General features: G+C 36.1%; 1 protein-coding gene across 1 annotated transcript in view; it reads left to right on the top strand.

Annotated features, from left to right (window-relative positions):
- The window catches only part of LOC139135766 (uncharacterized), a 52,232-nt gene extending 47,443 nt beyond the window's left edge, over window positions 1-4,789 (top strand). Inside the window, exons 11-13 of the mRNA XM_070703463.1 lie at window positions 1,298-1,543; window positions 2,199-2,330; window positions 3,500-4,789. Of these exons, the coding sequence (XP_070559564.1) occupies window positions 1,298-1,543; window positions 2,199-2,330; window positions 3,500-3,858 (737 nt within the window). The 3' untranslated portion in view covers window positions 3,859-4,789. The remainder of the gene's footprint in view (window positions 1-1,297; window positions 1,544-2,198; window positions 2,331-3,499) is intronic.
- Window positions 4,790-13,631: the final 8,842 nt, after the last annotated feature.

Below are 13,631 nucleotides of genomic sequence, written 5' to 3'. Positions count from 1 at the left end.
TTTCTCGACATCTAATAATTCGACCAACGAATCATGACAAACTATTTTGAACATTTTATTTCCGATAACATACACAGAATAATGCAATGCACAGTACAGAGTATGTCCATGTCTTGAGTTCAGGAAAGTCACTTTACCATACTCGTCTGAGTATAAGCCTCTGCTCCTGTATAAGCTCCCCCAATGATTTCTGAGGAATTTTGAAAATGCATTACACCTGTGTATAAGTCCCTACCCTGGTGTAACTCAAAGACAGAAAGGTTAGGAGAGTATATTTGGTCATTAAACTTGGTAAAATTACTTTTAGATGAAAGAAACTATTAAAAGATGTTAAAACAATGGGAAACTCAAGTTCCCTTGACAGCATCGTAAAGAAATCTGACACATTTTTTCCAGTAATTTCTTGATTCTTTTACCCTGCTCACCCCATCGCCTAAATAGAATAGTCTCACTACACAGTCATGTCCGCTATTGTTTATTTTCACTTGCGACCATGATGTTTTCATCCTCTAAAAATGCAGTTTCATTTGTTTGAAGCAATTGTCCTTTCATCTGTGAAGAATTTTTCCCGGCTATTATTACACTTTTCAATGCTATGTTGTTGCTTTCACAAAATATAAAACAATTTGATACTAGAATGTTGAATTGCTTTTCGGTGCAGGCAATGCATGCCAGTTGACATTATTATTGTTGATAGGCAGAGTACATGTCAATTATCGTCTCTGTTTCAAGTGTTTGGGCTTTCTTTGACACTGAATTTCACCCAAATGCCACTTCTGTATACAGAGATCGTGTTATCAGTTTCTTGGGATGTGTAAGTCCATTTTGCAAGCGATAGAAAGTTCAAGTGGTTTTTTAAAAAATCACGCTTTAAACTGGCATAAATTAAGCATTCATGGGAGATAACATTGGGTTGCTCGAGTATAAGCCCTTCCCCTATTTATACTGCCATTTAGTGTTGCCGAATTGGGGGCTTAAACTGGGACAAGTACGGTACAGTATACCGGTATGTTTCAATCATCCAAGATGGTAAGCATATCTCTTATGACCTGTCAAAAAAGTTGAAATCCCCAATAATTAGACCACTAAAATTATTTTGACTTTTTATTAAGTTTCTAATAATCAACAATTTAAAATTGTAACTATATTTTTCAGGTCGAATTGAAAGGGTTTTTATGATATACACAGAAGTATAGCTGATTTAATTGTACAATCTGAGATGCAATTAATTAGAACTATCAAATCAATATCAGGTGCTGCTTTACAAATTATTTAATGGAGAACATTTCAATTGCAGATACAAACTGGTTTTGTAGTGAGAGTTGTAAAACCATACATCAAGAACTTCTACAACAAGCTTCAGATCATGTGTTCCAGTACTCATCCTGTCTTACGTGGAGAGGATTATATCAGATGGTCCACAAAGAAGTGGAAAGACATGCGGATGGTGAAGCAATTATTCGCAACTGGAGACTTGATATGGTGCAGTTTTGGCAGAATGATCATTTCAAATATCTTATTCAAGGGCATAGGTTACTTGCTGGTAAGTTTTGCTTATAAAATATACCCCAGTCAAGTTTTTTTCTGATTTTCCCGAAAATTTTGGTAAAAACTCTAGCTGATGAAATGCGATGTTAATTTGGTTCAAAATTATCAACAGAATTACAGAAAAATTCATAAACTTGGTAAAATGTTGCACTAAAATGTTGGTGGGAAAAATTAAAGCACTCAAAGGGTTAAAAGGGGTTGTGCTATGTTAGAGAGGCTCAGGTCACAAACAATGTACAGGTAGACAGTGCTGTTTATTATGCTGCTGTGAGTTGAACTACAAACAACTTCATTACTCACTCAACAAAAGCAATCACAGCTGTCACCCTGTTAATAACTGTTCTTTATTTAGAGTAACTGCCCGATGAATTTGCTTGTATTCCTTTTGTTCCATATGGGGATTTCTTCCTGCTGCATATACTGAACCATGCAGAGCATATCACTCACCAAAGCTGTATCCATTGCTCATGGATACCATACACAAAACATCAAAGGACTCATTTCTGGTTCACAGCAAAGTGTTTGCCATGATTTACCATGTTTCAAACTCTAAGTTCAATATGCAAAGGTCACAGGAAAGCTCTAAGTACATGATTTTGCACACTTATCTGTAGAACACTACAAAGCTTTACTTTTTCCCTTCATCAAAGGTGTTAATGGTTGGCTGCCACGAAGATTAGCTGATGAACTCACTTGGAACCGTACTGTAAATTTGCATGGTGGTTCAGGTAATAATGTTGCTTTGGACTTGGCGAGCGAATTCCTGAATAACGAATTCAAACGTGAGTACATGATGTCATTTTGTACGTAACGCTTACAACAGCGCCCTCAAACTGACATATCCTATTACCTTGCATGCTTTTATCCTGTCTTCACATATGTTATTATTATTCAGCTATTATTTCTGTCATATCAGTCATAGCATTACTCTACTTAAATTACTGAAGAAAAGAGCAGTTTATCATATGTTTAAGTACTACTTGCTTGTCCAAGTTTACCAGTTTTTTGAAAGCCTAAGTTAGGCCCCCAAAAATTGTTTCTTGTCCTTGACATTCAGCACAAGTGATGCAATCATGCGACTTTCTTTTTTAGCTCACATTTGGTTATACCAATGTGAGTTTATGGTATAAGCTGAAGTCGATGGCGTCTGTATGTATGTGTGTATGTATGTATGTATGTATGTGTGTATGTGCGTACGTACAGTATGTCCGTCAACATCAAAAACACGCAAACCGCTGCACATTTCAGCTTGGTATTTGGTGTGTGGATGCATCCTGGGCTATAGATGGGATTTTGTAAGAATGAAGTCTGCATTGCCAAAATTTTGCAAATGAGCTTACAAAATGTGAAAATGGTCAAGAATTAATATCTCGAGAACCGCTGTTTTGATTGCTTTGAAAATTTGTGTGCAAGTACCTTAGGTGAACCTTATACAGTTTTATGAATATTGTGAAGATATCCTTAATTTTGTATTTTTGCTGAATTTTTTGGTGATTTTTCTCATTTTCAGTAAAATTTCTTCTTCTCTGAAACCGCCAGCCCAATCACTCTCAAATTTGGATTAGATCATTGCGAGGGTGTTACTCTTCTAATTTGTTGAAATTATGACAAAATGTTTTTCCTGGTTTAAATATTTCTCGAATGGACCAACTCAAACCAAATGTGAGCACATTGTCCTTGACGGTATTTTTTTTATTCCTAACAATATCACTGGCTGCATAATACTTCATGCAAACAGGTATATTAAGGGTAGCTGTACTAATGAGTATGTAAACAAACAATAGGGACATGATGCGCAGGTTCTGAAATGACCCTCAATGACTGGAAACATTTTTGGGGCCTTATAAGCATGATTTTTTCCAAAATTTATTTCGTTGGTTACTAATTGTGTATAGGGCTGTTTTGATATTTGTGACTTTTGATATTTTAATGATATTTTATTCTTTTACAGAGAATCTGAACAAGAGATGTAGACGCCGATTCAGAGATACACAGGTTGACGATTCATCAAAGCTTGTTGGCTCATTGGGCAAGTCATTGGAGAAGGTATACTTTGACAAATTGCCAGAGAAATACCTGTACACTTTACACACAACAAACGGTGATACAGAAAAAGATGTGAGAAAGTTTATCAGCATATTCAAATCAAAGAATTTATTTTCATGTATTCCACACAGGCAACACAGAGCATTCCCAAAATTTGAACATTCAATATCTGTAAAAAATACACAAGAACTGAAAGAAAGACTTGTCACGTCTTCAAAGGAACTCGATGCTGAGAAAACAATGCTTCTCCTGAATGATGAATGAAGAACGATTTGTGTTTTGAAGCAGAGTTCACTCAATTTGGTCACGTGGTGTACTGTAGTCTCAGTTGCCCAGACAGCAATGCATCCTGGGAGCAACTGACCTATGATGTAATTACTGTTTTGAGACGAAGTTCAGAAAATGTAGCTTCAAGGTACCGTTATATTAGTGGCTTTTGAAGTCTGCACTTGGCAATGAATGTGAACTGTTACTTTTATGTCTTGGATTAGTTGTACTTATTCATAAACTGATGAAAGTCATGGTTCCAAGTCATTACTGAGAATTGACTTCGAAAGCCACTTCTGTATGACATTGTAGCTATATTTCCTGTGACTTTAACTCCTCACATAATAATTACACCATCGATCAATTACTCCCAGTATGCATCGCTCTTGTCTGTGTCATGCCATCTTGCTCAGAGATTTTTGAATGGGATATCCCACGACTGTGGAAGGGCAGCCGGATGAGCACTCCAAATTGCAGTCTGGGTAACTGGTCTCATTTGAGTTGATAACATGATCCTAAATAGGGCAAACGAATAATGAAGTTTGATATAAAGCGCTATAGAATTTACAGAATAATGTACCTAGGGCACTATGGACCATCAACTCAACACTTGCTTTCAACAGAGCAATAAAAAAATGGTATTGGAGCAAATTTTATAGTTCATCATCAGAACACTTGTACATCGACAATTCACTGCCTTTGTAGGAAATGTAGACATACGTAAATTTGTTTTCTTTGGAAAGTTTTTATTGTTTTTAAACTTTAATTGTTGTATATTTTAAATTTGCTTTTCCTTTTGCTCGTTGTGTAGTGTGTTATGGAAGACAAACTCTGTATGGGTGATTTGCACCTGTTTTGGTCACCCAATCCTTCCTTTTTTCAGTTTACATTGGATACATCTTAATAAATAACATAAAATCAAGAATAATGGGACTGCAATGGTGCTATCTACGGTATGTGGTCGAAAGTGTTACTCTTATTGTACTGCCCTGATGCATGCCTATCAGTGAGCTGTATGCACAAGCTACTACATTTGCCATCACTGGTTGCAATGTTCCAGAGATAGTATGGCCACCATTACAGGAGTGCCACTCGCGATACACTGCAGTTGGCGCCACCATTATGGACTACCATTCTTTGTCTATAGCGGGTATGACATCATCAGTTTGTGGCTATACCACTTCTGGCTGTGGTATAGTGTTTGTGGTGTTCATTTCAGGGGTGTGTCATGGAATGTTTCACAGGAATTGGACTTTCCAAAGTGAAACTATATCATAGACCCTCGAGAAAAAGGTTTGGTTTTTTTTTCTCAAGGGTCTATGATTATATCTCCATCAAAGTGTATACAGTACTGGAAATCAAGGGAACAACAACAAAAGCCAGAAACGTAAGACGCATTTCAATCTTCTTGATTTTATTTATCGGGTACTGAAATTAACAGCATTGTCACAAGATGGTGTGACATTTTTTCTTTGAATAAACATACAGTTCAAGTGTAAACACAGAAAATGAAATGTTATGGTGGATTTGAATAACATGGTACAAAACTAGACTTGCATGCCAGACCTCAAACCTGCAGCTGTGCTTGATTTGCACTATGAGTGACAGTGCCGTGAGCTTCGCCCCTCATGGCACAAATGCATGATTGAGATCTGGCATGCGAGACTAAGTATAAACCCACTTGCACAAACATGCATAGAAATTAGTGTAATTCCTATGTTTGTACACGTAGGTTGGTTTGTACCACCGTAAGGCGTAATGTGTTATGATGGCCATTAACTGACCGTGTAGATGGAACACTAGGCTTCAGTTTTATTCCTGAGTAGAGCCATTCTGTCAGGATGCATTAATAAAATTAAGCTTCTTTCCAGCTGAAGGGCTCCTACCTCTTCACTGAAAACAATAGAATCTCATCAATCTTTGACCTTGAAAAGGTCATGGAGTTGCCTGCTAAGTATTAGTGGACAAATCTTCCTGCATATTCCTATAGTGAATTTTTGTTCTGGAACCTAGATTTATCAATGCCTCATAGAGAGTTGCATTTAAAGTTCAAACAGACCAAATTAAAAAATTAAAAATGGTAAAAACTTCACCCTTGAGAGAGTCAAGCTTTAGTAGTGGCTTTAATTTCCAAGTTCTGAGGGAAAATTGTTTCTGACAAAGGCAGTCTGTCTGGATCTAGAATACAAGTTTATTTGCACTTCACATGAATTATTGCAAAACTCACAAAAGATAAGGACTACTAAACCAAATATGCTTAAAAGTTCGTAAAACACTTAACTCTGTGAAAAAGATAACTCTGTGAAAAAGACTTTATTTCCCATTTATGATAAAAGATATCCCCTAAAATAAAATCAAGATTTCTCAACTTTGGAAAATGTACTTTTCTATCATTGTTCTTGTATTTTTTGTGGTTGCCATGTTTACAATAGTTTCCACATGCAGGCATCGAAGGCATTTTCCATACTTTAGCGTCTCAAATTGAAAGCAAATAGTTTCAAATACCATTAGAATGCATGTATACATACAATAAAATACAGATTTAAAAAAACTGCATTTTGACATGCTGTCTGAGTCCCCCCTCCCCTTTTCGAGTGCTTTGAACAATTTAAGCTGAAGAGTTTAAACTTCACTATCTCCCCCAAAGGTAGTTCAAATTGCTTGGCCAGGATATATACATGGACTACACCATTTCTCCTCAAACAGGGGAGGACAATGGAACAGGAATTATCTCCACGGAATACAGGCAGACATGTCCTTTCCAACACTAGTGTATTTACAGGTAGAATCTAATGTGTCTTTCATGTGGTCGTTCACCTGGAAAACGGAAAAATGAAATAAATATTGCATGTATGTGATTTGAGAAACAGCACAATGATGCAGTAATTCATTAACCCTTTCAGGCCTAAACCCCGATATACAGAGGCAGCTCTGGTAAGGTACCAGAAAGTTGGGCCTGAAAGGGTTAAATGCACATCAAAGTGACTTGATACAGAGACTCATCAGAAAATCTGTCCAGGGTTCTCCACCAGGAGATTTTGAGGGATGTGATATCCCTCTGCTTTTCAAGCAGTCTAATTGGCCACCAAGCTGTGGAGAACCCTGCTGCCATCAAACAATTTCTAAATATTTAACATGCACCAAATTTTCCGCACAACAATGGACTGTACTGTCAAGATTATGCTCTGAGTGTTGAGCAGTGTCAAAACAGAAGGAGATAATGATTGATATGATGCCAGTTGAGGGGGATTCACATGTGACAGTTATTGTTCATGGACGAGAAAATCGTACCGGTGGAAGATACCAAAATTGTGAAGAGCAATTCACCCTGTACTAGTGTTACGCTAAAAATTTATACAACAATCTTTGTAACTTTTTAATAAAGCATGGAATACATTGGAAGTGGACTAAACCAAGAAGAAACTTGGTATTATTGTGTTATTGGCGGTTTTTTGTACCCATGGCAACATCATGAGGAATCAGCTTCCAACTTAAAGGTATACTGTCACCTGTTCCAATTTTGCCACAGTTACCATGGAAAGAGAAAATTCTAACCAATCACAGATTTTAAGCGGGTGGCCGCTTTTAAAAACAGCGCCCTCACACTGGCATTTGAATACCAAGGAACGCCCCTTTGGCCATATATGGGCATATTTAGATTAAAGGTGACTGTATACCTTTAAGGTGAAGGGCGACGAATTCGGACGCGCACACGCTTTAGAACGTTTCTGCGCAGATTTAACTCCAGCCTGCCGCAAATGGGTTAATTTGTAGCGCATGTATTTAACATCACCTGTCATTGTTGAAATTGCGCTTTTACCTAAATTTTTGACCCAGTGTCTTAGAAATACATGTGACCTATAACCTTGTGATATTTTGACCCCCTAGGAAGCTGGTTTTTATCACAACTGGAAGTTGTGATATAGTAGTAGTTTCAACCGGTGAAAGATGTCGTCCATTTCCGTAAACGACAAAAAGTCAAAAACCGCTGAACAGACTGCGTTGATATTTGGTACAGATATTCAGACTGGTTTCAAGGTTCCAATTCGGAAAAATGGAGCCAAACGGAGTGGCGGTTAGATAGTTTTGCGAAATTTCTAACCCCCCTTTTTAACTAATTGATTTTAGGGGTCTTTCATATATGTAGTTTTGGAATGTACACCAATCCTGCATTGTGGACTGTTTTATGAGTTGTGGAACAGAAATGAGGGTTTGATGAATGTTAGAAATATGCAGGATGGCTGATTCAGAGTATCAGAGATATTCATGAACTTTTGGTGATAAAATTGATAAAAAACAACATATTTAATGTTTTAGATTTGTCACTTTTGTTAAGACCCTTAACATTTATTACCCGACTTGATGACATAACTAGCTGCTGGACCTGTTTACTGGCGCATTGATTTAAAGACAAAGATAGTTTTATTTTGTGATAAGAACGTGTGATTTCGTAAAACATAGTCTATTAGCCTGGAAATGTGATTGTTGCGAATATTGTTTACCCCACTGACAACAGTGTGGTTTGAAAATGGCCGGAATGGGCTATTACGGAACTTCTTTTTGTGTGTGCATGTGGATCAAAAACGTGTATGGTGTGATCAACCCGTTCAGTGAGAGAACAAAGGACTCTTGGCTTTGATATCGAAATCAAGAACAGAAGACACTACCGTAGGTCAAGACAAAGGTATGGTATAAATTATCATTATTTATATTGGAAAGAAGCTTGGTGACATTTTGTTCGTGTATTGTGCGATAGAGAAGAGTGTGGGGCATGATTGTTGTTATATATATGACGTCACGATAGGATGAGAGCGATAGGTGAGGTTGTGGTCGTGAATAGTTTTAAGTTTATTTGCATAAATCACAGAGGGACCGTACGTAAATGTTGCGTTGAGTGTAACCATTCTCTCAAAGGACTGTTTTCAGTGAAATGCTGCATGCTGAAGTCTCCTTCTGCAGGCCGCCTCATCAAAATGATATTGATACTATGCAAGAGAAACTTATCACTTTGAGTTGCGGCTTGATAGGGACCGTGGGTGACGTGTAGACAACGTATACACTTTAATTACAAATGGCAAAATATTGACGTCTTTGCATACTATATGTTTTTTCTTCTCATGAAATCATGTCACGATGCCTCCCCAACAGAAAACTATAGCTATAATAAAATGTTGTAAGGTGTTGAAACAATTTACCCTCCTTCCTACAAAGTTGCAATGTATTGAAACACTTTACTCTCCTTTCTACAAAGTTACAAATTCCCTGGTACGTGAAGCAAACACTGTTGCTGTTCGATACTGTGCTACAATACATCGTACTGGTAACGACCATGGAATACACTGACTGAGGCTGGGCTTGGCTTTGCCTCTAGTCCCGCGTACCGGTCGTCCTTTTAGTCCAAGTTTTACCTACCTTGCTTTTATCAAAATTTGGCCTGCAATTAGTCAGTTTGATAGTAAAAACCATTATTTCAAAGGAAACTTTCACAAACAGAGTCATAATACAAGGAAAAAGGAGAAAAACTTGAGGTTTTCTGAAAGGTCAAATCTGGGTCATCTTATGTGACCCCTTAAGTACGCAATTATGGTTCAAAAGAAACCACCTAGGGAGGTCCAATAGGTACAATCTTATGGTAATAGGTATAATTTCTTGGTGCTTTCCAACTAAATGGCATTTAGCTTGACTGACAGTTTTAAATTAAATTTTATTAACAGTTATGGCAAAGGGAAATTGTCAACAGTAGTTGCAGTGAGCATATTTCAAATCTTTTTTTAGAGCTGCAATTTTTGCATGGTTACTTAACATCAAAGCAACAATTCAAAAATAAAACAATTAAAATTATCCATTTGGACTATTTCAAACTGCTTTAACTTTTGCAAGAAATGATGTGATTCTGAATGATTTTAATATTTCAGCAGATTCCTCCATTTAATGATGTAATAGTGAACATCACCAGACATTTCTTGATCATATCAAAATATCAAATGAAAATGTTCCTGGGCTACAATGTTATCATTATCATTAAAACTATTATTACTCTTAAAAACATTTGAATTGAACAATATCATTGTGTCTTGTTTTAAAGGATTTGGCCTAACCCTTTTTGTCTCAAGAAAAATACTTATGCTGAAGATGTTATTGAGCCTGCTTGATTACAACTATGACACAACACCACAATACTTGTATCTACCGGTACACTGCCACTATGCTACCGAATGCTTTCTTCTGCAAGGAAAATTTGTATTTGTGTGGCTAACAAAATTTGACTTCATGACTTAAAGACTGCATAAATGTGGCACATAATTTGAGGAGCTTGTAGTGTATATGTATGATAAGTTGTCATACTGTGAACACTGACTGAATGCTGCAGAAGTATTCTGTATCTGTGGTAATATATTCATATTGCTACCAGTAATAATTCATATTGCTACCAGATTTTTAGAATTGCCACCTAATTATTTCTTGTGGCAAAAGTTTACCACCAGAAATGAAAATATTTCTATCCCTTTAATGTCATAAAAACACAGATAATTAATGTAATAAAAACTAAACAAATATTTCTAAAACCTATGTAAAAACTATCATGAACAACATACAAAACATTGTGATCCGTAAAATTAGGAACTCCTGAATGCTGAGAAAGCTGTTGCTACACTTGAGATCATAAAGTGTTTGAAAAATTTTTGAATTTGAAAGGAATATTCATCATTGTGGTGTAACTTTTCATTTGATAAGTGTAAATGTCAAGCACTTTAATGGTCATGTTTTGCTGATATATATTTCTTTAGATGTTTTTTCCATAATTTTCACTGTTTTGTAAATTTATAGATGTATTGTCTATTTAATGATTACAAAATAATTGTAAACTTTCATTGTTGAATGCTTATTGATTATTATAAACTGAATAATTTTTTTCTTGTCTCTCTACAGGATAGTGCTCAAGCTACAAAGTTTGCTACATCAAAAGACCATGAATGGACCTTGTGCAATGAAACCAATGAAAATACAAGTAACATTGTGGCTCAACATACTACTCATGATATGACAAATAAAAGTACAGTCAAGAAAAGCAAACATAGTAACCTGTATCATGTAAATCAAAGTAACCTATGTCATAATTTAAATGTAACCAAAGAAAGTACACTTGAAAGTGACACCTGTAACAACCAACAAAGTAATAGTACCAACAAACATGTAACTGATGTAACCAACAAGGGTGAACAAAGTAACTTGTACCATGTTAACCAACAAAGTAATTTGTGTCCAGATAAAAATGGAGACAATAGAAGTACATTTGTTAGCAGTATTAAATAATAATAACAGCAAAGTGTAGTTGATAGCAGCAATAAACATTTTAAACTATATTAAATTCTGGTACGTGGTAGTACACATCAAGGAAGTACACAATTTAGTATTGGATCCAGAGGCAAACAGTGCACATGCAATGCATTAATTTCCCTTTGTATGTCATTACAGAGGCACCTTATGACAAGAGCAGATTTAGATAAAATTCTGCACCCGGGAGATGAACTATATATTTCCATCATTACAGATTTAAAACTGAATGATAAATTTGTTAATGACCTGCTCATGTTCGATGACTTACCACACACTGTCTTCAATCCATGGCATTATGGCATCAAAAGGGGTCAAATATATACCTTTGTGATCAGTCACCTCGCAAAAGCTATTTTTGCCATTTATAACTCACACAAGTTTTTACAAAACCAATAAATAATACAGTAACTTCGGTTTTAGGGCTTCATCAACTCCATGTAATTTGAATCATGGCAAAAAGCTCCAGGCTTGGAGCTTCCATCACATAATATGGAAGAGCCATCTTCCGATTGGTATGGCATTGTCCACTCACCTATGATCAACCAGGCTGTGGATATTTACATAACTATTGTTGAGACTGAGTATCCTTTGCAAACAATGAATCACTTATGATGAACTGTCCACTGTCAGATTCTGTGCTGCTGTTTACTACTAACAAGTGAGAAATTTGACAGTGGACAATTTATACGGGATTCATCGTTTATGCAAGGATACTCAGTATCAACAATAGTTATGTAAATACGCACAGCCTGGTTTGAGCCTGGGTGACTGGACAATGCCATACACACCAGAAGATGGTCCTTTCCATATCATATGTTGCAAGCTCCCAAGCTTGAAGCTTTTTTTCCATGCTTCAAATTACATGGACTTGATGAAGCCCTAAAATGAAACTTCCTGAACATATGTAAAATCATCCTTGGTGAACTTCCCCTTTCAATGTATCTACAGTTTGTAACTTTATCATCATTTGCATATCCTTACATTTGCCGCAAGTTTGCTTAGCGTGATGACTTTAGCCGCTTAGATTACTTAACCCTTGGATTACTCTACAATTTTTATAATCATTTTCCATTACAATCAGAGTACATTTGCATTTTTGTTAATATTTTATTTAGCTTCGATATTTACTTTACACTTACTACCATTACAGTATATTTTATTTACTCATTACATTTCTACCATCAACAACCATTTACAATATATTGCCTGCTTGATTGTTCAGTGTTTATATATTGAATAAAATTTGTTTACAGTTAAAATCCATACTTGTCCCGTGTCACTTTTCCCCAGCTGTCAGTTACAAATACCAGGTGGCTATTCTTTAACATTTGAAGTGCAGGCACAATCAACAACCTCTCCTCTATGTCAGTGTGTAGAGCTAACCCATTCAAACTCCCATATGGCCAAGAGTATATGCGCCTGTGAAAACTCTTCTTATAGGTTTGAGATTGCCTGTCTTTGAGTTTGTCTGTATGTATATGATATGATTGTGCGGGTGTGTGTGCTGCAAAAACTCCACAGCCGCAGCACCTACCCATTTAGTATTTAATGTACAGGTGCACCCAGAGATAGAGTAGTTTTACAATGTGCCAGTTGTGATCAAGTGCCATTGGCGCTATTTTTATTCAATATGAGCGAAAATTAACATTTCTCTCCCATTTATATGGCGCAAATTACCCATTCACCTGGAGATATTGTAAAAAGTAGCGTGGTGACACCCTTTTATTAAAAGTGTAAACTAAATGGTATTATGTCAGGAGTTTATTCGCCAAGTTTGGTCAAAATGACACCATTCAAAGCGACAGGAAGAAAAGTTCGAAAATTATATAGTGACATAATTTCGATATTGTCGTTTTGTAATCGATACTTATGTTAAAATTTCTTCACAAACATCATGAAAACTATACATTCAATAAATATTGATCTTAAGTCTTGGTATTTATTAAAATTAACTCATTTGCTAAGCGTTTTATAATTGCTTTCTTTAGTTTAAGTGAATTATATCATTTTTATTTATTTCTAACGACGCCATTTTAATGTCCGTTTCCATGGAAACAAGCGTGGTGACCCCCATTTTTTATTTCATTTTTGCACTTGCACAACTTCCAAGAATATTTGTGCAAAGTTTCAAGAAAATGACACCACAACTTAATTTTGACGTAATTCGTAGTACTTCACCTTAACAACTGAGCAAACAATCACACTGCAAATCTGCACCAAAACGTGATAGTGAACTGCCAATGTAAAACCTGACATGCCATGAAACACACTCTAGCTATCTTTTGATGATTTGTATTATTAAAATTAATGTATGTTGAATAAATATTGGCAGAATGAGATGAAACTCACAAAAACAAACAAACACAAAACAGCCGCAACCACAAGGTACCTGTACATCTGGTTGTTGTTCTTTGTATTGTTGTTTATGCTTG

The sequence above is a fragment of the Ptychodera flava genome, chromosome 1 (genome assembly GCF_041260155.1).
Source record: "Ptychodera flava strain L36383 chromosome 1, AS_Pfla_20210202, whole genome shotgun sequence".
NCBI lineage: Eukaryota > Metazoa > Hemichordata > Enteropneusta > Ptychoderidae > Ptychodera > Ptychodera flava.
Note: the sequence above shows the minus strand (reverse complement) of the source record. Positions and strands in the feature narration are given on the sequence as shown.